The following is a 22,229-nucleotide window of genomic DNA, read 5'->3' on the forward strand; positions in this document are numbered from 1 at the left end:
GAACCCCTTGAGGAGAGTGTTGAACAGGAGGAAGCCTGGGATCAGGATACATCTCCAACATTCTTCCTTGTCCCTGGACAAGGCCATAATGCCACTGCCACCTACATTTGCCAACAATTTTAAAATCTTTCAAGAACTCTAAAAGAATCACTGATACAAACGATTGGACATTCTCCCTATAGCCTCCTCATCTAAAATTGCGCTTCTCATAAATGACACATTCGTGCAGCCAGCCAAAAGCATACGGCAAATCCCGACTATGATACCGCCCGCCTGCAAGTGACCAGATAAGTACTACATTTCCCCCTACTGGACTAGACTTCTTATTTTCTCACCCTGCACCGAATTCAGTACCCAGATCCACTCCTTACGACAAAGAATGGAAATGTTTGGATCTTTTTGGCTGCAGGGCCTATTCATATGGCACTCATCAGTTCCGGATTGCCAATTATGCTGCCCTAATAGCAAAATATAACCACACAAATTATTCCAAACTTGCTGAATTTATTTACATCATACTGGAGAACAAAAGAGACCAATTTAAGTCCATAATTTTGGAGGGCCAACTCCTATCCAGAACCGCCTCTAGATGCAGCCAATACAGCAGCAAGCTTCATGGACACTGCCATAGGTATGTGCCAGGTTTCATGGCTCCATTGGTCTGGCTTCTCAAGGGAGGTTCAATCCACTGCCAAGGACCTCCCATTCAATGCCAGAAGCTGTCGATGGCAAAAACTGATGAATCACTTCATACCCTGAAAGACTCAAGGGTGATGCTCCGGTCCCTGAGTATATACACCCCACGTCAAAAAGAAAACAGGGTAAATACTACCCCACACAGCACGCAAGGTCTGGCCCGTGCGCCTCACTACAGAGGCACTATGACATGCAACGGCAAAGACAGAAGTCTCCAAAGCATCGCCAACCTCCAGCCCAATCATCGACATCCCACCCGCCCTCTGCAAAACAACAATTTTGAGGGTTTGGTCAAGGACTCAAAAGACCTCCCCCATTCTTCAGTGCTGACGCCATCATTAACCATCCCCTGTTTTGGATACCGGTTGACCCCTTTCTACCCAGCGTGGCAATCCATCACCATGGACAAATGGGTTCTGGAGATAATCCATTCAGGCTATACAATACCATTCATCTCTATCTCCTCCACCCATCCTCCCTCCTAATCCCTCTTCAGGGACCCCTCTCATGAACACCTATGGCAAGAAGTAAACCACCTCCTACATCTGGGCACTGTGGAACATATACCATCACAACACAGAAGAGGAAGGGCTTTAAGTCTCACTACTTTTTAACCCAGAAAGAGAACGGAACATGGAGGCCTAGCTTAGACCTCAGAAAACGCAACACATTTGTAAGGGTCCAATGGTTCAGGATGGTCACATTAGCAACAATAATACCAACACTGGAGTGGGGGGACTGGTTTTCAGCCCTTGACCTCCAAGATGCCTATTTTCATGTAACCATATATCTCGCGCACAGGAGGTTCCTCAAGTTTACTCTGGGCACAGAACATTATCAATACAAATTTCTGCCATTTGGCCTGTCGAAAGTACTTTGGTTTTTTTCCAAAGTGCTTGTGGTAGTGGTGTGACACACCTCCACAAACTCCACAGACAGGGAGTGACAGTTTTTCCCTATCTGGACAATTGTCTGTTAAAGGCAAATGCCATAGACACTACGCAGATGACAATCACACTTTTCGCACAGCTGGGACGACAAATCAACATACAAAAATCAGTACTAACACCCGTGCAGAAACTGGACTTCATCAGGGCGCATCTTGACACTTTAGAGGCAAAAGTGTCACTACCAGCGACCAGATTTCTCACTACAGATATCGGCATGGACTTGCCTCCAACTACTAAGCCATATGGTGGCAACCACATTCGTGATACGACGCGCATCTTCACATGCGCTGCCTTCAGGGCTGGCTAAGAACGGTCTACATACCACACAGACACAGCCTAAACAGACGCCTCATAATGCCATTCAGAGTCAAAGACTCGCTACGCTGGTGGACGCAATCCAACAATGTGGGAGTTCCTTTCACACAGACTTCCACCTTCATTGATTCTCACAACCAACGCCTCCTTGACTATTATGTCTGCCCAACCAGTGGGAGAGTTAGGAGTCCTCATGGCACATTTATCTTATACTTTCTTCTTCAAAGATAAGGTCACCCTAAGACCTCATCCTAAATTTTTACCTAAAGTGCCCTCCTCTTTTCACCTGAGTCAACCAATCCATCTTCCCTCATTCTTCCCCAAACCTCATGGGAGTAAACCGGAGTCAGTATTACACACGCCTTAGCGTTCCACCTTGAGAGAACCAAGACCTTCAGAAAGTCACCAAAACCTCAGTTACTGCACAGGGTGAATAATCTTCTTTTCTTCGAGGAGCATTCCTGTGGGTGCTCCACTTCAGGTGACTGGCGAGCAGTGCCCCTCAGTGGACGGAAGGGGCTTTGGAGTTGCATGAGTAATTGATAATACTCTAAGTCCTACCAATGCATCCAATCTTGAGCTCTGATCTGTCGCATAGTGTTTTGTAAAGGTGTTCATGGACGCCCAGGTGGGTGCTTTATATATGTTCATGATGGGCACACTATTGAGAAAAGCTGCTGAGATTGATAATGGCCTGGCAGAGTGGGTTCGGATCTTCAGTGCGGGTTGTATGTCATACTGTTGGTAGCATAGGTGAATGCATTCAGAAATCCATTTGGACAGCCTCTGCTTGGAAATGGCGGAACCTTTATATTGTTCCAAAATTGAAATTAAAAGATCTCTGAGATGGTGTCCTGTGGGTGCTTCACTACCCACCCTTCTCCCCTCTACTTCAGAGTTCAATCTATGGACTCGGGTGAAAAAGGAATTGGGGGGGGAGGATCTGGTGGCACGTTACTAGATAGGCTCCAACAAAGGCGTGAGACAGGGAGAGCGCATGCACAACCCAGACAACTGCTGAAATTCTCCAATCAAAGATGCAGGGATGCACCAACACCTGAAATGTAGCACCCACAAGGGCACCATCTCGAAGACCTCATTTACTGCACAGGGTGAGTAACCTTCTCTTTTCAGCTGAACTAAAAAAAAAAAGAGAGAGAAATACAAGACATGTACTAGTCTTCTATATCATACCCTCATAGATTTGTCTGCTTCATTCCATTCATTCATTTATGAGAAGCTATCTGTCCTAAGACATGATTAAATAGGTATATTCAGATTTGAATATTTGGTTTTGTTGTTGACATGGGATTTTTTTGTTCATTTATTTGGAATTTTTTGAGGGTGAGGAGCAACCTCCAGTGAGGCCTGATGAACAAGACACAAATGCCATCTTGCTTTGTTTTGTGGCTCCTCTCTGCAATAGCTTTTCAGATAAAATCTTTCAGACTATCAGACTAAAACTGTAGTTTTACATTGTTGGGAACAGTCAGAGGGAAGTTTTGCAGAAGTTCTTTCCTTTTCCTAAACTATATAGCACACTTACCTTTATTTGAAATGTAAACATTAAAAATTAGGGCTGTCAATTAATCGCAGTTAACTCATGCGATTAACTCAAAAAATTAATTGTGATTAACAGTGCAATTAAAACTGATTAAACAATAGAATACCAATTGAAATGTATTAAATATTTTGGATGTTCTTCTACGTTTTCAAATATATTGATTTCAATTACAACACAGAATACAAAGTGTACGGTACTCACTTTATTACTTTTATTACAAATATTTGCACTGTAAAAATGATAAATGAAATAGTATTTTTCAATTCACCTCATACAAGTACCATAGTGCAATCTCTTTATCGTGAAAGCGCAACTTACAAATGTCGATTTTTTTTGTTACATAACTGCAGTCACAAACAAAACAATGTAAAACTTTAGAGTCTAGAAGTCCACTCAGTCCTACTTCTTGTTCAGCCAATCGCTAAGAGAAACAAGTTTGTTTATATATACGGGAGATATTGCTCCCTGCTTCTTATTTACCATGTCACCTGAAAGTGAGAACAGATGTTTGCATGGCACTTTTGTAGCTGGCATTGTATTTACATGCCAGCAGGTATTTACATACCAGATCTGCTAAACATTCATATGCGCCTTCATGCCTTGGCTACCATTCCAGAGGACATGCTTCCATGCCGATGATGCGCATTAAAAAAATAATGCATTAATTAAATTTGTGACTGAATTCCTTGGGGAGAATTGTATATCTCCCACTCTGTGTTTTACCCGAATTCTGCCATATATTTCATGTTATAGTAGTCTCGGATGATGACCCATCACCAGCATGTTGTTCGTTTTAAGAACACTTTCACTGCAGATTTGACAAAACGCAAAGAAGGTACCAATGTAAGATTTCTAAAGATAGCTATAGCAGTCAACCAAAGATTTAAGAATCTGAAGTGCCTTCCAAAATCTGATTGGGACGCGGTATGGAGCATGCTTTCAGAAGTCTTAAAAGATCAACACTCCAATGCGGAAACTACAGAATCCAAACCACCAAAAAAGATGATCAACCAGATGCTGGTGGCATCTGACTCAGATGATGAAAATGAACATGTGTTGGTCTGCACTGCTTTGGCTCGTTATTGAGCAGAACCCACCATCAGCATGGACGCATGTCCTCTGGAATGGTGGTTGAAGCATGAAGGCACATATGAATCTTTAGTGCATTTGGCATGTAAATATCTTGCAACGCCAGGTACAACAGTGCCATGCGAACGCCTGTTCTCACTTTCAGGTGACATAAATGAGAAGTGGGCAGCATTATCTCCCGTAAATATAAACAAACTTGTTTGTCTGAGTGACTGGATGAAGAAGTAGTAGAACTGAGTGGACTTGTAGGCTTTAAAGTTTTGCATTGTTTTATTTTTGAATGCAGTTTTTTTTTACATAATTCAACATTTGTAAATTCAACTTGCATGATAGATTGCACTACAGTACTTGTATTAAGTGAATTGAAAAATATTTTATTTTTACAGTGTGGATATTTATAATAAAAAAAATATAAAGTGAGCACTGTATACTTTGTATTCTGTGTTGTAATTGAAATCAATATATTTGAAAATGTGGAAAACATCCAAAAATATTTATATAAATAGTATTCTATTGTTTAACAGTGTGATTAATCGCAATACATTTTTTAACCGCTTGATAGCCCTAGTTAAAATATGTGACTAGAATAAAACTATATCATGCTATATTGTAGGTTTATTTTCAAGTGACTTTTGTGAATTGAAAGCAGGAGCATTATCTTTTTACAAGATGAGGAAAATCCTTTCATTAATTTAATTGTGATTATTGCATTGGTCCTTTGTATGCACATAAAGGATTTTACTTCCTGCTCTGCATAAAGTTTGTCGTTGGATATTTAATGTATATCTAGACTATATTTTCTGAATAGCTCCTTAATACAATGGACAGACACTGCAGGCTTTGGTTGCTTGCCCTCCGATGTATCACCTAATGAAGTCAATTCCAGTGTATTCAAAATCACAGCGGCCATGCACCTCAACACCAATGATAGACAGTTTGTAAGTAATTTGTTGGAAAATCTTTGTATTTACTGTCATTGTTTTAAGTAGTTGAACACAGAGATCTATCAAACCATTGTAGTATTGCAGTTGATAAAAATTGATTATATAATTACATTCAGTAGGCTATGGGTTTTGATTTGTTTGCTTTTGTAGTTAGCTTCTGGTTAGTGAAGGGAGCAGAATATTTCTTTAAACTTTTGTTCAGGAACATCACTTTAGATATAGCAAAGTGTACTGAATCTGCAACAGTAGATTGTAATAAAGCTCCAAGTCCTTAATTAGCCATTTTTACCTTATCAGACTACCAGTGACCATGTTAATTTTCACATATTTGAACCTAATATTGCTCACTTTATTATAGTATGATCTTAGCTTGATTTTGGCCAGCTAGGGCCCACTTTGATCTAATATTTTGACTGATTTACATGGAAATCTATCCTGTATAGATAAATAATATTTAGTTAACATGGTGGTAATGCCCAGTTGTTGTTTCCTTTCTATTTCAGTGTTCGTCTAATGAACGAGTTCACTAATATGCCAGTACCTCCTAAAGCAAAACAAGGTGAGTGGAGGAAAAAGAGTCTTCAGAATAGATTGCTAAACATCAAATGGTATAAACTCTTTGAGGGCGGTATCCTTTCCTTATTGTGTGTTTTGGATAGTGCCTGATGTAATGGGATTGGAGTTCATAAGCACTAATGCAATATACATAATTTTCCAAATATGACTTGTGCTGTACCTGAAAAGGGTCCATCACATACATAAGGAAAGAAAAAGCATTTCTCTATGTAATTAGGCTGTCTCATGGGTTTCACGTTATCTCAGACTAATCCATTGTATTATGCATTTACAAAAGAACTGTAGTTTTACTTGAGAAATTTATTACATTTGTTATACTATTCTGGGTTAGATAATTAATGGCAGTGTTTCATACTACAAAAGACACCATGGAAATGAGTCATTAGTTCCAATGACTTCCAAACAGGTGAGAGATTTCTTTGGTTTGTCTTTTAGTTTTTGCCTCTGTGAAACAAATCTGTCTTACTTATGTGATTAATTTTTAGGGTCATTTTAACTACACATGGTAATCTGTCAGCATAGTTTCTGAGGCCAGATGTCTTCATTAGTTTGAACATTCAGCGTCAATAACTTTTATGGGTTTTTCCCAACCCCACAATTTGCCTGCCTGGTTTTGACCTGCCTCGTCGCCAGTGGTCCCTGTTGAACACGTTCTGGACCGGGCAGAGTCTTTGTGCAGCCAACCAGTATTGTTGGGGCCTTTGTGACAGCCTTTTGTGCAGCTGCGGTACAATATAGACGATGATGCACATTGTCGATGAATGCCTGCCGACTAGGTTCAGCGATGGCCCAGAAGAACTGCATCACACCACTGAAGATGCCATCGCTTGGCTACACGACTATGCACACGCTAGATAAATAAATGGGTTTTTCCCTAGCTGATATATAATGTAACAAGTGACCTGTTAGTAATAGGAACATAAACCAAGAGACTTAAGAATAGTTTTTCTCTGAGTACAAAGTAGACACAGGGGGGAAAAAAAATTCCAGAATTGTAAATTTGTTCATTTTCTCATATGTTCTGGTCAGCTCAATTTGGTAAAGTGTCAGAGATTAACATCTTTTAAAATACTGACTTGGTGTTAGTTTTTCTGGACCATCTACTGATTCAAGTAGACACATGATTCTTGAGGAAAGTTGCAGAAAAAAAGGCCATATCATAGAGATTCTAATCTTAATTTAAGAGAATCTTAGTTGGTCAAAAACTATTTAAAAATCAATTCTGGATTCTAAAAGCCACGTAAGATCTGTGAAGCCTGTGTACAAGTGTAAAACAGAAAAAAGGTGTGTGGGATTCAGTTCTTACACTGCTAGATAAAATGCCCGAACTGGATGAAATAGTGAGAGATTGCAGGTGACACTTTATGTTAATGCTGATAGTAGCTATCACAATGCTATACTAAAACATGTCTGTTTAAAAAAAATAAAATAAAACACCACACACCATTTGATAAGTTAGAAGATGAAGATGTTCTTTTTGTTTGGGCAGTTTTTGTGGAGTAAAATTAATGCATTTGTGCTAGAGAATGTTCTTATAAAGGGGGGAAATATAAGTTCTTGAAACATTTTTGACATTGAACTTGTTAGTCATTAATACACTTTAATAATTTCTCTGGAAATCATAAAAAATTAAATCTTAATACAGACAGAGTCTTCCTTTGGTCAAACAGCTCATAACATGTCATTTGAATATGGTTTATTTCAGCTGCTTGGTCATATAACTACTTGGTGAAGCAGTGAGTCTACTTTCCACTTCATGCTTTCTCAATATTGCTTATTTTGATATTATGTCACTTCTGTTTGGCTTGCAGCTTTAGGTGATAAAATTGCGAGAGACATCCGGCCTGGAGCTGCCTTTGAACCAACATACATCTATAGGCTGCTGACGGTTATCAAGTCAAGCCTGTCAGAAAAGGTGCTGTTTAAAAATCTTTAAAGTGCATGTATCTAACAGTGTACATAAACTAAATTGCATTTCAAAACAGCCAATATTCTTAATATTTTTCTTAACAAAATAAAAGCCATAAAATCAGTCCTGTGTTTGTTTCACACAAAAAAAACTATATTTCACAGTTAAAGTTAGTTTTTTCCTCCTAGGCTCTGAGTTCTGTCATAACTGATTGTGCTGTCTGATACAAAATACCTCACAGTTTCACTAAAGTATCTGAAAATTAAGGGAACAATGTTCTGAATCTGCTTAAAATTGTAGACACCATACAGCGGTATAATAATTTAAAAAATTAATCTTGTATTCAGGGCAGACAAGAAGATGCTGAAGAATACCTGGGATTTATCCTAAATGGGCTACATGAGGAAATGCTGACCCTAAAGAAACTTCTTTCCCCACACAATGAAAGTAAGCTCGTTTGTAGCAAGCTGAATTCATTTTCAAATACTTAACTGTAATGGTTTTTCTTTTTGGAAGGGTGAAAGGAGGGAGAATGAATCCACTCTAGGAGAGTGGTTTGAACGTGTGGAGAAGATGCCAGTTATGACATAGCACCAGAGGGAGCTTACACAAAAGACAGAAATCTCTAGCTTTTATTTTGAACAGTTTTTCATTGTGAAAATCAGTAAATACCGTAGATAGAATGGGACCGTACATGCCAAATTTAATCCTGGAGAGGGTTTTTTTGGGGTGGGGGGCAAAGATGTAAGGTGTTACAATGAAAGCTACTGAACCAATGAGATGCTTCCCCAGTTAGGTTGGTCATATAGGCATATTGGACTTGATCTGATACCTTCAACAAGAAGCTACTTTATTGTTATGAACTCCATTCCTTAGCTACTGACTTCTGTATTATTAGGGTACCTAACTCAAGTGAGAGTGATCAAAACTCAGGATGATTTACTTTAAAACAGATTTTGCTACCAAGTATAGCCGTGGTTTCCAACTATTCACAGTATCGGAATTATGGTTTTAAAATTTCTTTCTCTACCTGGTTGATGTATAGTGTAACAGTGTAGCGCAGAGGTGGGCAACCTGTTGCTTCCCGCAGCTCCCATTGGCCGAGAACGGCGAACCGCGGCCACTGGGAGCTGCGAGCAGCTGTGCAAATGTAAACAAACGGTCTGGCGGCCCGCCAGCGGATTACCCTGATTGGCCGCAGGTTGCTTACCACTGGTGTAGTTTATGTCAGTGACCTCTGATCAACTGTTGGTTAAGCTCTTGTTGTTTTCTGTACAGCAAGCTTCCTAGACAAAGAATTTTTAATAATTTTGTACCCATTTATAATGGAACATATTAACTGGTTTTACTAGTGCTTTGTTGCTGAAGTGAAAAAAATACAAACTGAAAACTCCGCATCTTACCCTGAAAGAACTGACAGGATTTACAGTGAATTTAAAAATGGAGCTTTATCTTACAGCAACTGTTTTATTTTTGTTTGATGGTTGCCCAATTTAAATTAAAACACCACTACTACAGTAGTACAGTCTTGTCATTACGAACTTTGGTTTTTTTAAGGTTTGGTATCCAATCTATTTAACTGGGTAAATTCTCTATGATGTAGCACTATCATTTCATATTCCCTAGCTACATTAAGTACATAACTTTCTTTGTTTGGCACCCATACAAATATTTGCTAAACCTTGTGTGCACTGTAAAATACCCAGGCAACAACGGTGTCTTGATAAGCCAAGGTTTTAATTTTCAAGAACAGCCCTTAACTTTCTAAAGTACAGCCCCAAAGGTTAATTATCTAAAGCTACATTGAACTTACTTGTTTTTTCATGTGTGGTTATGTTATGTAGATAAACTGCATTCCGTTAAACATTTGAGTATTCCCAGTTGCAAAATGCTCAAGGAATTGTGCAGAATATTGTCTCAAACTTGACTTTTCACAAGTTTTTTTTTAAGTAAAATATGAAAGCCTCCTAATCTTCTGATAATTATTCCTATAAAGAGGATAAGAAACTTGAAACCACATCATACAAGTTCTGAATCAAAACTTTTGATAGTGTGTTTTTAAAACTATACCTTTCATTACAACTCCAGACACGTCAGGGACCTATTTCTAATCACTAAAGATAATCCTGTTGTTTACCAGCTCTCTCTATCTTTTAAGGAAAAATTGGGGATTATTTTATTTGTTTAAATCAATATCTACACACTTTTCTTCTTCTTAAGAAATCTGTGTTTCCAATGGTCCTGAGACGCAATCTGTAAATGAAGAGGAGGATCAGGATGAACAAGGAGAAGGTAGTGAGGATGAATGGGAACAAGTCGGGCCCCGCAACAAATCGTCAGTTACTCGACAGGCTGACTTTGTTCAGACTCCTATTACAGATATTTTTGGTGGTCACATAAGGTATGGTGCCTTTTATTAGACTATTTTTAATACAATAAATGATACTCTTTTGCAGTTGTGTGGCGGCATGGGCTGCATTACCTTCACCCATAAATTTTTCCATTGCTTTGCAACTGAGAAGATACACAGCCACCGGAGACTGCACCATTATTCCATGACCAGTTTTGGTGGTTTAAAAAAGGAAATGTGACTAGTCCACAAAGGCCAGGGAAGCTTAACATCCTAATCATGAAACAGTCTTCCGGAAGAGAGAGTTCAAAAGATTTCATGTCATTGTGTAGGTTAGTTCCCAAAAATCAGTTTGTGATCTGTGTCACATAATAGGTGCATCTTGTTATATCTTTTACAGAGCAAAGGTTGGCTTGAAGAACAGAGATCTACAACAATTGTTTTTGAATAATAAGTTAAAAAAATACATATACTTTCATGCAAGGATCTAAAGGACTTTACAATAATTAAATAGTTCAGGTTTAGAACCGTCTTGTGAAGTGCTAGCCCTTTTTATATGTGGATTAACTGAGATATAGTGAGTGTCTTGTGTAGTTCACAAGACAGTGAGTGGAGAAAAATGGGAATAGAACTCAAAAGACATGACTGTCAGACAGGACTTGCTGCGGCTGGGGGGAGAGGTGCCCCTCCCCCCAACCCAGCTCCGGACCTGCTGCGGCCGGGGGGAGAGGTGCCCCTCCCCCCAACCCAGCTCCGGACCTGCTGCAGCCGGGGGGAGAGGCGCCCCTCCCTCGGCCCCAGTCCAGCCCTAGACCTGCTGCGGCCGGGGGAGAGGTACCCTGGTCCCAATCCAGCCCTGAGCCCCCTCCCACACTCTGAACCCCTTGGCCCCACCCTCACCACATGAATTGTGTTATGTGCACCAGTATGGAGGTGATATGTGTCACATCACCTCCATATTGGTGCACGTAACAAAATTCATTCCACACATGCATGGGAAAAATGAGAGGGAACACTGACTGTCAGTTCTTTAGACAATACTGCTTCCCAGAAGCAAGAACGACTAAGGCTATTTCTGCGCTACAGTTTGTCAGCATAACTTATGTTGCTCAGGGGTGTGAATAAACGACCATCCTGAGCGATGTAAATTACAACAACGTAAGCGCTGGTGTGCGTAGCACTATGTCTGTGGGAGAGTTTCTCCTGCTGACATAGTTACTGCTGCTCATGGGGGCTGGAGTAACGAAGCCAACAGGAGAGCTTTCTCCCATCGGTTCAGTGTCTGCACTAGAAGTGCTACAGCAGCACAGCTGTAAGCTCTCTAACGTAGTCCTAACCTTATGCTATGCTTTTATTAAAAAAAAAAAAAAAAAAAGTCACACCCAAAGAGATCTTTTTTGAATTCAATTATTAATTCCTGCAACAGCTTGCAGTGATGTGGAGTAGAGGCCCAGATAGGAGTACAGGAAGGCAAAAAGGGGATATGAAAAAAATCATTTAAAAAGCATTCTTTAAAAATAAATAGTTTAGATTATAAAGGCAGAGTAAATACTTAAAGGAAACATATTCCAAAACAACAAATGTTAGAGTATGAAGAATTATTTTTAAAATGGAGGGCAGACATTTAATTGCTAGTTTTGCACTCCTTGTGTTGCCAGGTATGCAGTCTAAAAGTATGAATAAAGCTGGTTGGTTCCTTCCATATGCAAAACACTGAAATTATTCTTCAGAGATTTGAGTCAGACAGCTGGCAAATAAAAAGATGTTTTCCATAGAATTGGCAGACAGATGTCTGTACTTACTGGAAAATTTCCCTGTCGATGGCATGTGCACATATCCTTTTTCAAATACCTTTATATATATATATATATATATGGAAGTGTGTATTTGTCATGGCCAGGTACAGTTTAGATCTCGGTATGATTATTTCATAAATTAGTTAAAATGAAATTATGGATATTGGGGGAACACTGTGTCCCCTTTTGAAATCCACAGACAATAAATTTGAGGGATTACTGAAAAAGAGAATAAATTTGCATCGAGCAGCAGAACCGCAAGGTCCATTTCCACATCTGTTGTCTACTTTCAGCCCACCCATCTCATTCAGCCTACAAACTAGGTCACACAGTAGACCGCAGAAACAGTATCCTGTCTTGAGATGTTGGAAAGCTTCCTCTGCTAAGACTGAGGGTAGAAATAGGGAGGATTTAAAGGCAAAATTGCTGGTAGTAGTCCACCAAATAAAAGCATCAGAAATAGAAAAATCAAATGGAAAAGAGAGCTAAGAAAACGTGGTTGAATTGGCACCGTTTTGCTTAGAGAGATTTTAGCCTCTCGTCTACATTTGTTTAATTGATTTGTTGCATTCCTACTTAGGCATCATTTCTGTAAATAATATTTTGTGAAGAAAAAAGTAGATGGTTATAAACACTTAAACATCAACCTGTAGGTCCACATTTTCATTGGGCTTCTGATTTTGTGCATTGACAGAGTGCTTTTACATTTGTAACTTGTTCAAACTTCAAATATTTATCATTCAAATTTCAAATATTTTTCATGCAAATTTGGCATACATGTAAGTCAGAGGCCTGGCAAAAACGTTGCTTGCAAGATGCACTGACTTTTCTCTCAGATGCTCTGTGATGGAAAAAATCAGGTGTGTGCTTATGCATGGGAAGAGCTTTGCTTTGAAGACATTTAAAAGCTGTTTTTATACACTAGCTGCACCCACTTAGTATCAATAAACGCTATTAGTGCTACTACACTAGCAAGGAAATTATGAACAAAACACATTTTCAAAAGAAATTTTATGAAACATTTCTATATCATACTATTGTTCAAATCCTTCCAATAACTTGTGGTTGAAAAATCCTGTATTTTGTTTAAACTGCTGCATTTTTTCCTTGTGACTAACTTTTGCTGTAGTTTCTACAAAAGAAAATGCTTTGTATATTAAATGTTATGCAAACCTAAAGTCCAGCAATATTGTTGCTATCAAATGCAGTACTTTTATGCACTTTTGAAAAAAGTGCATGGTTTAGTTGTATTTCTAATTCTGTTTTAGAAAAACATTTACCACTGGAAATTACATTTTGGAATATTATCTTTATTTATAGATTAATCTCATCTTCTGTTTGTTGATTTTAACTGGTTGAAGTTTGTGTACTGTACTTCGTTTACTATATTTTGCAGTAGATTATTACATTAAATAATCAGGTTAGGGGGGAATGGGAAAGTGTCTCAAACAGCACAACTATGAACAGTGGAGAATTTTTTTTTTTAAACATCAGCCTTCACATGAGTTGAAGGTTTTGTCCTTAAATATAAGCCAAGAAGGCAATAGTAACCTGAAATAAAGATGCCAATGTCTATGGTAGAGTCCTTTCACTCTAAGGAAAATACATAGCCAATATAAAGATGGATTGGCCTTTTGTTGGTGCTTCAGGCCTGTGCCTGAATCAGAGAAGCTGTTTTTAATACAAGCTTGCAGTACAAGCTTGATTGGTTACTTCAGGTTTCACATGGTGTCCGGTTGACCAGTTAGTACGTAACTCTGTTGTTCGTATCTTTGAGGTTCTATTGTAAATCTAATATTCAACATTGTTTCCTATTTCTGTAGATCTGTGGTTTACCAGCAGAGTTCTAAGGAGTCTGCCACTCTGCAGCCATTTTTCACTCTACAACTGGATATCCAGTCTGACAAGATACGCACAGTCCAGGATGCATTGGAAAGCTTGGTGGCAAGAGAGTCTGTCCAGGGTTACACCACAAAAACCAAACAGGAGGTGTGTTCTGGTCTTGTCTGCTGGACCTTTTTATAGTCAAACATTACATTTTAAGGGCTTTTCATATAGCTGTTGGTTTTTCACTAGTTGCTTGAACATTAATCCTCATGTTAAGAGGTACTAATCTTGCAAGGTATAGTACAAGTGTACTACATATTTAACACATACAGTCAAGGTCACTCAAACAAGAAGACACACTAACTCTGTTACACAGATTTACTGTGAATGATTTCATTTATTTGCAGAACTGGTGTAATAGTTGGTTTGGGATTTTGGGGGCGGGCCAGGAGAGGCATATACATTAAATTCACTCTATTTGAGAAGTGGTAATATATGTACTGTCATAAGGAAAATAAATTTTCACTAATTTTAAAGCACAGAAGCTCAGGTGACCTGGGTGTTGCCAGACACTCCTAATAAGACAGACGTGCTTCAAAATGTTGCTTGGTTGAGAGTATTTCCTGGCTTTTGAAGTAGATATTTATAACAGTCTCATAACTCAGAACGCTGACCTGTGTTGCTTTCTCTTCTTGGGTTAGAAGGAACAGCCTGGCGACCATCCATAAGAAAAGTTCTCAAACTTTTTTTTGTACTCTGAGCCTCATTTAATTACAGTAGCATAATATCCATGTGAAAACTACAACAGTTGTTCTCATGCAAAAGCTATATTGGGAAAGCACTATGTGCTCTCTGTGCATTGCAGTTTGGCAATTTCTGCTCTTGAATGATGGGATATATTATATTTTGCTTTGAGTTTCCTCACACTATTCTCATCCTTTTCTCCAGCTGGCTGATCTTATGGTCTATTTACTGTGTGTGAGTAAAGAATTAGTATCTACATAGTCGCATCTGTGCATGGTCAACAGAAGGTTCTCAGATTAAAATATGTGCAGTGTGTTCCTAATTACCTTAAACAGACAAAGCAGCAAAGGGGGCCTTTGAACATAGGGGTCATTCTTCACAGAAGGCATTGTTTCCATATATTTTACCTACCTCACAGTTTAGATAAACATTCAGAATATAATTGTGACTGGAGAATGAATGGAAAACTATTTTCCTTGAAAAGTTATAGGTAGACAGACAGCTTTTGTCTGGATTATATATCCAGTCCTCTAGTAGGAGTAGAAGTGCGAAAATATTTTAGGGATTTCTTCTCATGTGGAAGGAACATTTGCAATGCAAGCTCATCATAATTTACCACAAGGATTTTGTTTTGCTAGTCACTTCTTTTTGGTTTTTGTTGCAGATGGTTTTAACTTCTTTAGGGACAACCCACTGTTCAGTTATGTGTTTTGGAAGAAATGGGTGTTCAGTTTAGGTGCTAGTGATTTGGTCTGGTTTAGTGTCTGAGTGGAAATAAAAGCATCCAAAAATGCCTTTTAGATCTTTCTTTTTCAACAGATATTCAGGAAAAAATAGAAGATTTTTATTACATGTTGTTGTGAAAATATTGAACGTTAATAATTTTTAATGCATACCTAGCGGTTTACAGATGTTAATTCTCAAAACATCATTGTGGGGAAGGCAGGTATTTCATCCAGACTTTCCAGATGGGAAAAAAACGAGATGCTTAAATAACATCAGAAAGAGTGTCAATGTTAGGATTAGCACTCAAGAGGTCTTGGATCCATGTCTTATATTTATAACTCCCCCTGCCCCCCTCGCCCCCCATCTTAAAGTATTATTAGCTAAGCAAAGCTCAGAGCTCTTCAGCTGGAGATTTTCTATTGAAAATCCCCAGAAACCTGATGGTTTAGTCCTCATTCTGTAGCAGGTGGGAATGCTAATGTAATTGTCAGGTTGAAAGATGCTATGATGGTGTTACTCTCCTTTGTTATATTTAGTTTTAAATTTATACGCAATATTCTGTTAAAATATGATTGTTAATGTGAGAGCATCATTAACTGCCTCAGGTTTCAGAGTAGCAGCCGTGTTAGTCTGTATCCGCAAAAAGAACAGGAGTACTTGTGGCACCTTAGAGACTAACACATTTATTAGAGCATAAGCTTTCGTGGGCTACAACCCACTCAGATTCTCAAGATTTTGAGCTACACTTTTTGTGGTTTCTCAGGTTTAGGAGTGACAACCATGCACCGTAAATATAGCTTGCCCTTCTGATTCCCTATTTTCACTCCCTCTTTAGAATCACCAGTTTTTTTTCCTTTTGAAGTTACAATTTTGGTGTTTAATCTCAGCCTAAGGCTTTTTAAAAAAAAAAACCATTTTTGAGTTATGAGAAAGATGTGTCCATTAATAAAACTAAATTAAAGACAAAAAGTGAAGACAGAAATATTACTCTAAGCCCCTTGTGTTTAGGGCAGTGGTTCTCAACCCACAGCCCGCTTGCAGCCCAATCAGCACAGAGTTGCGGCCCACGTGACATCCTCCGAGCCATACAGGTAGTATTGGATGCGGCCCACATAACACATTGTGGGCCATATATCTGGCCCACAATGGTAAATATGTTGAGAACCACTGGTTTAGGATGTTGCAGAGCTTCCAAGTATTTACGTTGTCCTAATACAGTAATACTTAAACGTGTGGTCATGATGGAACTCAAAGCCTGCCATCTGTAAATTCTGGCTGTTCATAACTTGTTGGTCAGTGCTGTGTACTTTGCAGGTAAGAGTCTTGTAGCATAAAGGAGGCACCAGAAAAACCTTCAATGGCTTTTTTGTTCCTATTTTATGTTACAGTCATCAGTCCTGACCTTCTTTTAATAGTTCAGTGGCTCCGGTTTCATCCATCAGTTGTGATCCTTATGTGCTTATCTACATACAGTGCTGTGACATAATATGCAACTGATCTGTGTGTGATGAGTACTTGCATTGGTACCAGTATTTCCAGTACTTCACAGTGTGTTAAGTAATCCTGCAAAGTCAGGCAAATAGACTGCAAGAACAACAAAACTAATTCATGGAAAAATGTATTTCTAAATCCTAATGCTGAGCTCCATCATTTCCACCAGCTATTTTTTTCCTGTTTCATAAATATATAGTTAGTCCCTAGATTAAAGAACCCCCATGGAAAGAACCCCACAGGACATTATATTAAATTGTAATACTTTTTCCTTGAAGATAACACTTCAGTGGGAAAATCCAATGCGCTTTAGAGGCTTAAAGTGCACAAACAATGGGATATTTCTCATAAAACTAACACAATACAGACACTTTCAAGTGGCGTAATTTAGATAAAATTTGTGTTCTACACACATTAGTCATGTTCCCTTGCTTTTTGTTTTCAAAGGGGTTAACTTCAAGATATACTGATCCTAAAATTAAGATATAATTTTAATGCATTTTTGTGTTCTCTGTATTAGGTGGAGATCAGTCGAAGGGTGACCCTAGAAGAGCTCCCTCCCGTTCTTGTGTTACACCTCAAAAGATTTGTATATGAGAAAACTGGTGGATGCCAGAAGCTTATCAAGAATATTGAGTATCCCGTTGACCTGGAAATTAGTAAAGGTGAAACTCTTAAATAAAACTTTTTGTTTTGAGGAAAAGAGAATTTTCTATGATTTCCAAAGGGTAAAAGTGAATTTTTGCAAGCTCAGTATAGGAGAGACTTGATTTTTTTCTGTTGGGTTGTATACATGTGAAAACTCTCATAATCTAAATGAAATCTGTATTATCTTGTGTACCTTATTTTGTGTCTGTCCTAGCTGTGAATTAGGAGAATCCAGTCCAGTGATGCTTCGAGCTGATGTGCTCAGGTTTTTTTTTGTTTTACAGCACTTGCTGCCTGCACAGTCTTAATTTAGACCCCAATCCTTCAAAGAACTCCATGTAGGCAGACCCTGGACCATTTATCAGGCTCCATTGACTTCAGTGGGGGCTCATGCAGGTCCAGTGTCCAGCTGAGTGAAACTTGTAGAATTGGGGCCTGAGACTGAAAGCTCTTCAGGGCTGAGGGATGACTGTACCATGTGTTCGTACAGTGCCCTCCCTCAGCTGATTGGAGTACCCTGGACAAGGCTGCTGTTAATCAAATAATGAATAAAACTACTTCAGCTCGGAATCCATCCAAAGAGGTGGTAAAAACACCATTATAAAAACCATTGATTGGGTTGGAGAGGAGAAATGAGAATTTTTTTAAGACCAAACTAAAATCAAACTAAAAACATCAAAGCAATCAAATAGGTAGGTCAGATTTCAAGTGTTAATGCATTATAAAGTTTCTTCAATTTGTAAATGTTAAGATCTATTCATTTTACAAAGTGTGTTTTATATATAAACACCAGAATAATATGTGTACCTTGCTGCATTGAAACTTTTTATTCTGACATTCGCTGTTCAGTCAACCAGTAGTTCAGATCTATTTTTTTTCGCTGTCTGCAATATGTTCCAAGCTACCTGGAAATTGCAAGGCTAATTATGTAGGGATACATTATAACATTATAAATGATGTATTTACTTTATCAGATAGTATGATTTGATCTTGGGGTTTTTGTTTTTAATACATACTCGGGTGTGTGTGTTGGGGTTGAAATCTGTAAAACGTGCGTTACAGGCTGCTTTGGTCAACAAGACGGGCAACTGCTATATTCTTTACAGTCTCTGCAGTTTACAGGCTAGCCCTCTCATCCTCCAACAAGAGGCATGGCGGGGAGATAACTAGTGTCTTGGCCCTTTTCCCCCTCTCCTCGGTTTCCCTGGGGTAGCTTTGAATGGTACTCTTGCTTGAAACCCCATATGCAAAGGCCGGTGCTCTGGCAGTAAGAAACTAGTTTGTCTCCCACCACAGAAAAGACTCCAGTGTCTACAGTGTCAGCGTGCTGAGGTTTCAGCCATTTCTTTGATGTAGGAAGCTTCCGATGGAAAAACTATTTGATTCTTACTTGGAAATAAATGTTCACCTGACATCTGTTCACACAAAAGTTTTTAGCTTGTTAAAAATATTGCTTTTGCTTTTTCAGAGTTACTATCTCCAGGTGTGAAAAGCAAGATTTTTAAAGGCCAAAGAACCTACCGGCTCTTTGCAGGTATTTAGCCATTTATGTCACTCTATCCCAAAATATTGCATTACATATAGAAATTCTGGTTGTGGAAATGTTGTAGTTACTGCTGACGGATTATAAAATGTTTACTTTAAATTAAAGTGATGTAACTTGCAGGGTTAGTAAGTTCTAGTGTAAAGTGACAGATAAGTACTGAATATTCCTGTTATGTGATTACTGTCACATTGTTTCAGCTTCTGCCTAAGTAACATAGGATCACAGTTCTGTACCAGATCCATCCTGCACAGGGTATACAGATACTTGCTTTTCAATGAAAGAAAGCAGACTGCAAAGCTTCTATTAAGATGCATATAGGTCTGCTCTGTCTCAAGTGGTGTACATCAATATTCATTTTTTCTCAACGGGGTTAAATTTTAAGTATCAACTCTTCCGTGAGTATTATTCATTTATGATGACGCTTAACACAAATTGTGTGGCATAACTGTTATTGATGATGAATTGGTGTTGGTGACATGCAACTTGAATGGTAAATACATCTTGCATAGCCAGAAGAACATCTACAACTTTAATATAGCTATATTTGACACATACCACTGATTTGTAGGGTAACTTTTCAAATGTCTTTTAAAATTGCCTCTTTGATGTTGGTTCATTGCATGATTCTAAACACTTTCAAGATGAGTACGTCTGACAATGTATGAATAGCATATTGCACGACTATAGAGGTCCCACTGAGTTGGCTGTTAGAGTGACATTTTTATGGTCGGAATATATTGAAGTACCAGATGAAAGCCTGTTATTGGTATTAAAGACTGGAAACTGCTATAAATATTCAGAAGCATTTTATTAATAAACAAAACATTAATCTCTACAGTTTTTAAAAACTATACATAGATTAGTAAGATTTGCACCTGCTTATTTGTATTAGCATCAGAAGAAAAAGCTCAGGGGACTGGAGCTTTTCACTTCTAGGTTACCAGTTTAGTTTCAGCCCCGGTGGGCTTGTGTGACGAGGTAGTTTGGATCCACTTCTGTTTAGGTGGTATAACCAGGTTACAGAAGGTACCATCAAGACTGGAAATCTCAGCAGAGGGCAGTAGTTACTTTAGTGGAACAATTTTCACCTCTGGGGTGAGCTTTCCAAGAGAGGGTTGGAGAGCCTGGATAAAAACAGTATGAGGAAATTTGCATTGCCACTGCCTCATCTTTTGTGCCTGTTCTGTAGACACACACCATTTTAGTCTCCAGTTCATTGTTGTTAGTCCAGAACTTCACTCACACAGCATGCACTACTTGTACAAAATTTTAATGATTAAAACGAAGTTTTTTTAGAATTAAAGATATTTCTAATTAGAAATATAACAAGAGGTTTGCCTAAATATTCTTCTGCAGTAAGATAAAATACAAATTGCATCCTAGAAAATCTTATAGGGTAGTTTCTGTCTTAAAGAACTCTTGAAATATACAAATAATTTAGAATGTGTATACTGTATACCATAAATCATGCCTGTCTACTTTGCTTAACTTAAAGTACTTGTAATATGTATTTGTCTTCATAGAAGTATAAACAAAATCAGAGTAAGTTTAAAGTGTGGTTCAACTCTGAAAGGTAGACTGTGAAAATGACACTTTTTTACCACTACTTCTTTTTACTGCTTTGTTTACTCCTCTTAGCATTGCAGAGACAAACATAGAATCATAGAATATCAGGGTTGGAAGGGACCTCAGGAGGTCATCTAGTCCAACCCCCTGCTCAAAGCAGGGCCAATCCCCAACTAAATCATCCCAGCCAGGGCTTTGTCAAGCCTGACCTTAAAAACCTCTAGGAAGGAGATTCCACCACCTCCCTAGGTAACCCATTCCAGTGCTTCACCACCCAAACATCGCTAACGGAATGAGCTAGATTCTGTTCCTCCTTGTGCATTATTACCAAAATTATATACCAATATAATTCCAAACAGTTACACCTGTGTAACCCCAGTGAAAGCAGTAAAAGTCCACCGATGTAGCTGATAGCCCAATTTGAAGATGAGGTATAGTTTGCACAGGATCAAATGGACCTAATTTTGCTGCAGAACATATTACAGGTGGTGACATTCTCAAAATAAAGAATCTAACTTGGTTCCATGTTGAGATTGCAGGATTGGCACTCACAAAACTAACTTGTAAACTAAGCACATTCAAGTGCTTAGTATACAATGATTCTTATGGAATCGGTTTTGTAGGGTGGAACCATCCTTAAAGCAAAATTAAATGGATTAGATGGGGAGTTTCTTATGTTTGTAATAGAGACTTTTGAACAGAGAGTTCTGATATTGTAAAGTTTCATAATGTCCTCTTGTATATGAAGACGAGGTTTTATGATTAGATATGAGCGAAGGTTGACTCAGAGGCTTCTGGTTTAAGTCGCAGAGATGTCAGATACTAAGTATTGTATAATACCTACTTTGATCTGTGAACAGTTAACTTAAGATCATTTTGACTTGAAAATACAAACAGCAACAAGCTGGACGTGTAGGAGATTTCAAGCAGTTATGTTTCGTTCTCAACTATTTACTGAGTTTGTCAGCACTAAATGAATTTTCCGAAGCTGTTGAACTGTTGCTATCAATCCCATTGGTCTTTTCCTGTGAAATAAATCCTTCCCTGAAAGCCATGTAGTAAATTAAAAATATCTGTCTTAGACCTTTGGGACACTTGATCTTAAGGATATTATTTTTCACTTCTTTAGAATCTTGAGTTTTTGTGCTGCCAGTGAAAAATCACTAGCATCATCATAGATTTTTTCCCTTTGTAAGTAGATACAATGATGACAGTATTTGCTATAATATAGATCAGGGGTCGGCAACGTTCGGCACGCGGCTCGCCAGGGTAAGCACCCTAGCGGGCCGGGCCAGTTTTATTTACCTGCTGACGCGGCAAGTTCGGCCGATCGTGGCCCCCACTGGCCGCGGTTCGCCATCCCGGGCCAATGGGGGCGGCGAGAAGCCGCGGCCAACACATCGCTCGCCCGCGCCGCTTCCCGCCGCCCCCATTGGCCCGGGACAGCAAACCGTGGCGAGTGGGGGCCGCGATCGGCCGAACCTGCCGCGTC

General features: G+C 38.8%; 1 protein-coding gene across 2 annotated transcripts in view; it reads left to right on the forward strand.

The window, feature by feature from the left end:
- LOC112108583 (ubiquitin carboxyl-terminal hydrolase 10) overlaps positions 1-22,229 on the forward strand; it is a 75,090-nt gene that overhangs the window by 51,378 nt on the left and 1,483 nt on the right. For both annotated transcript variants that reach the window (XM_024202778.3, XM_024202779.3), the window contains 8 exons: positions 5,443-5,552; positions 6,062-6,117; positions 7,946-8,049; positions 8,391-8,490; positions 10,264-10,444; positions 14,013-14,178; positions 17,498-17,642; positions 19,094-19,159. In XM_024202778.3, coding sequence (XP_024058546.1) covers positions 5,443-5,552; positions 6,062-6,117; positions 7,946-8,049; positions 8,391-8,490; positions 10,264-10,444; positions 14,013-14,178; positions 17,498-17,642; positions 19,094-19,159 — 928 coding nt within the window. The remainder of the gene's footprint in view (positions 1-5,442; positions 5,553-6,061; positions 6,118-7,945; positions 8,050-8,390; positions 8,491-10,263; positions 10,445-14,012; positions 14,179-17,497; positions 17,643-19,093; positions 19,160-22,229) is intronic.

The sequence above is a fragment of the Terrapene carolina genome, unplaced genomic scaffold (assembly GCF_002925995.2).
Source record: "Terrapene carolina triunguis isolate 2854851 unplaced genomic scaffold, T_m_triunguis-2.0 Scaffold33891, whole genome shotgun sequence".
Classification (NCBI taxonomy): domain Eukaryota; kingdom Metazoa; phylum Chordata; order Testudines; family Emydidae; genus Terrapene; species Terrapene triunguis.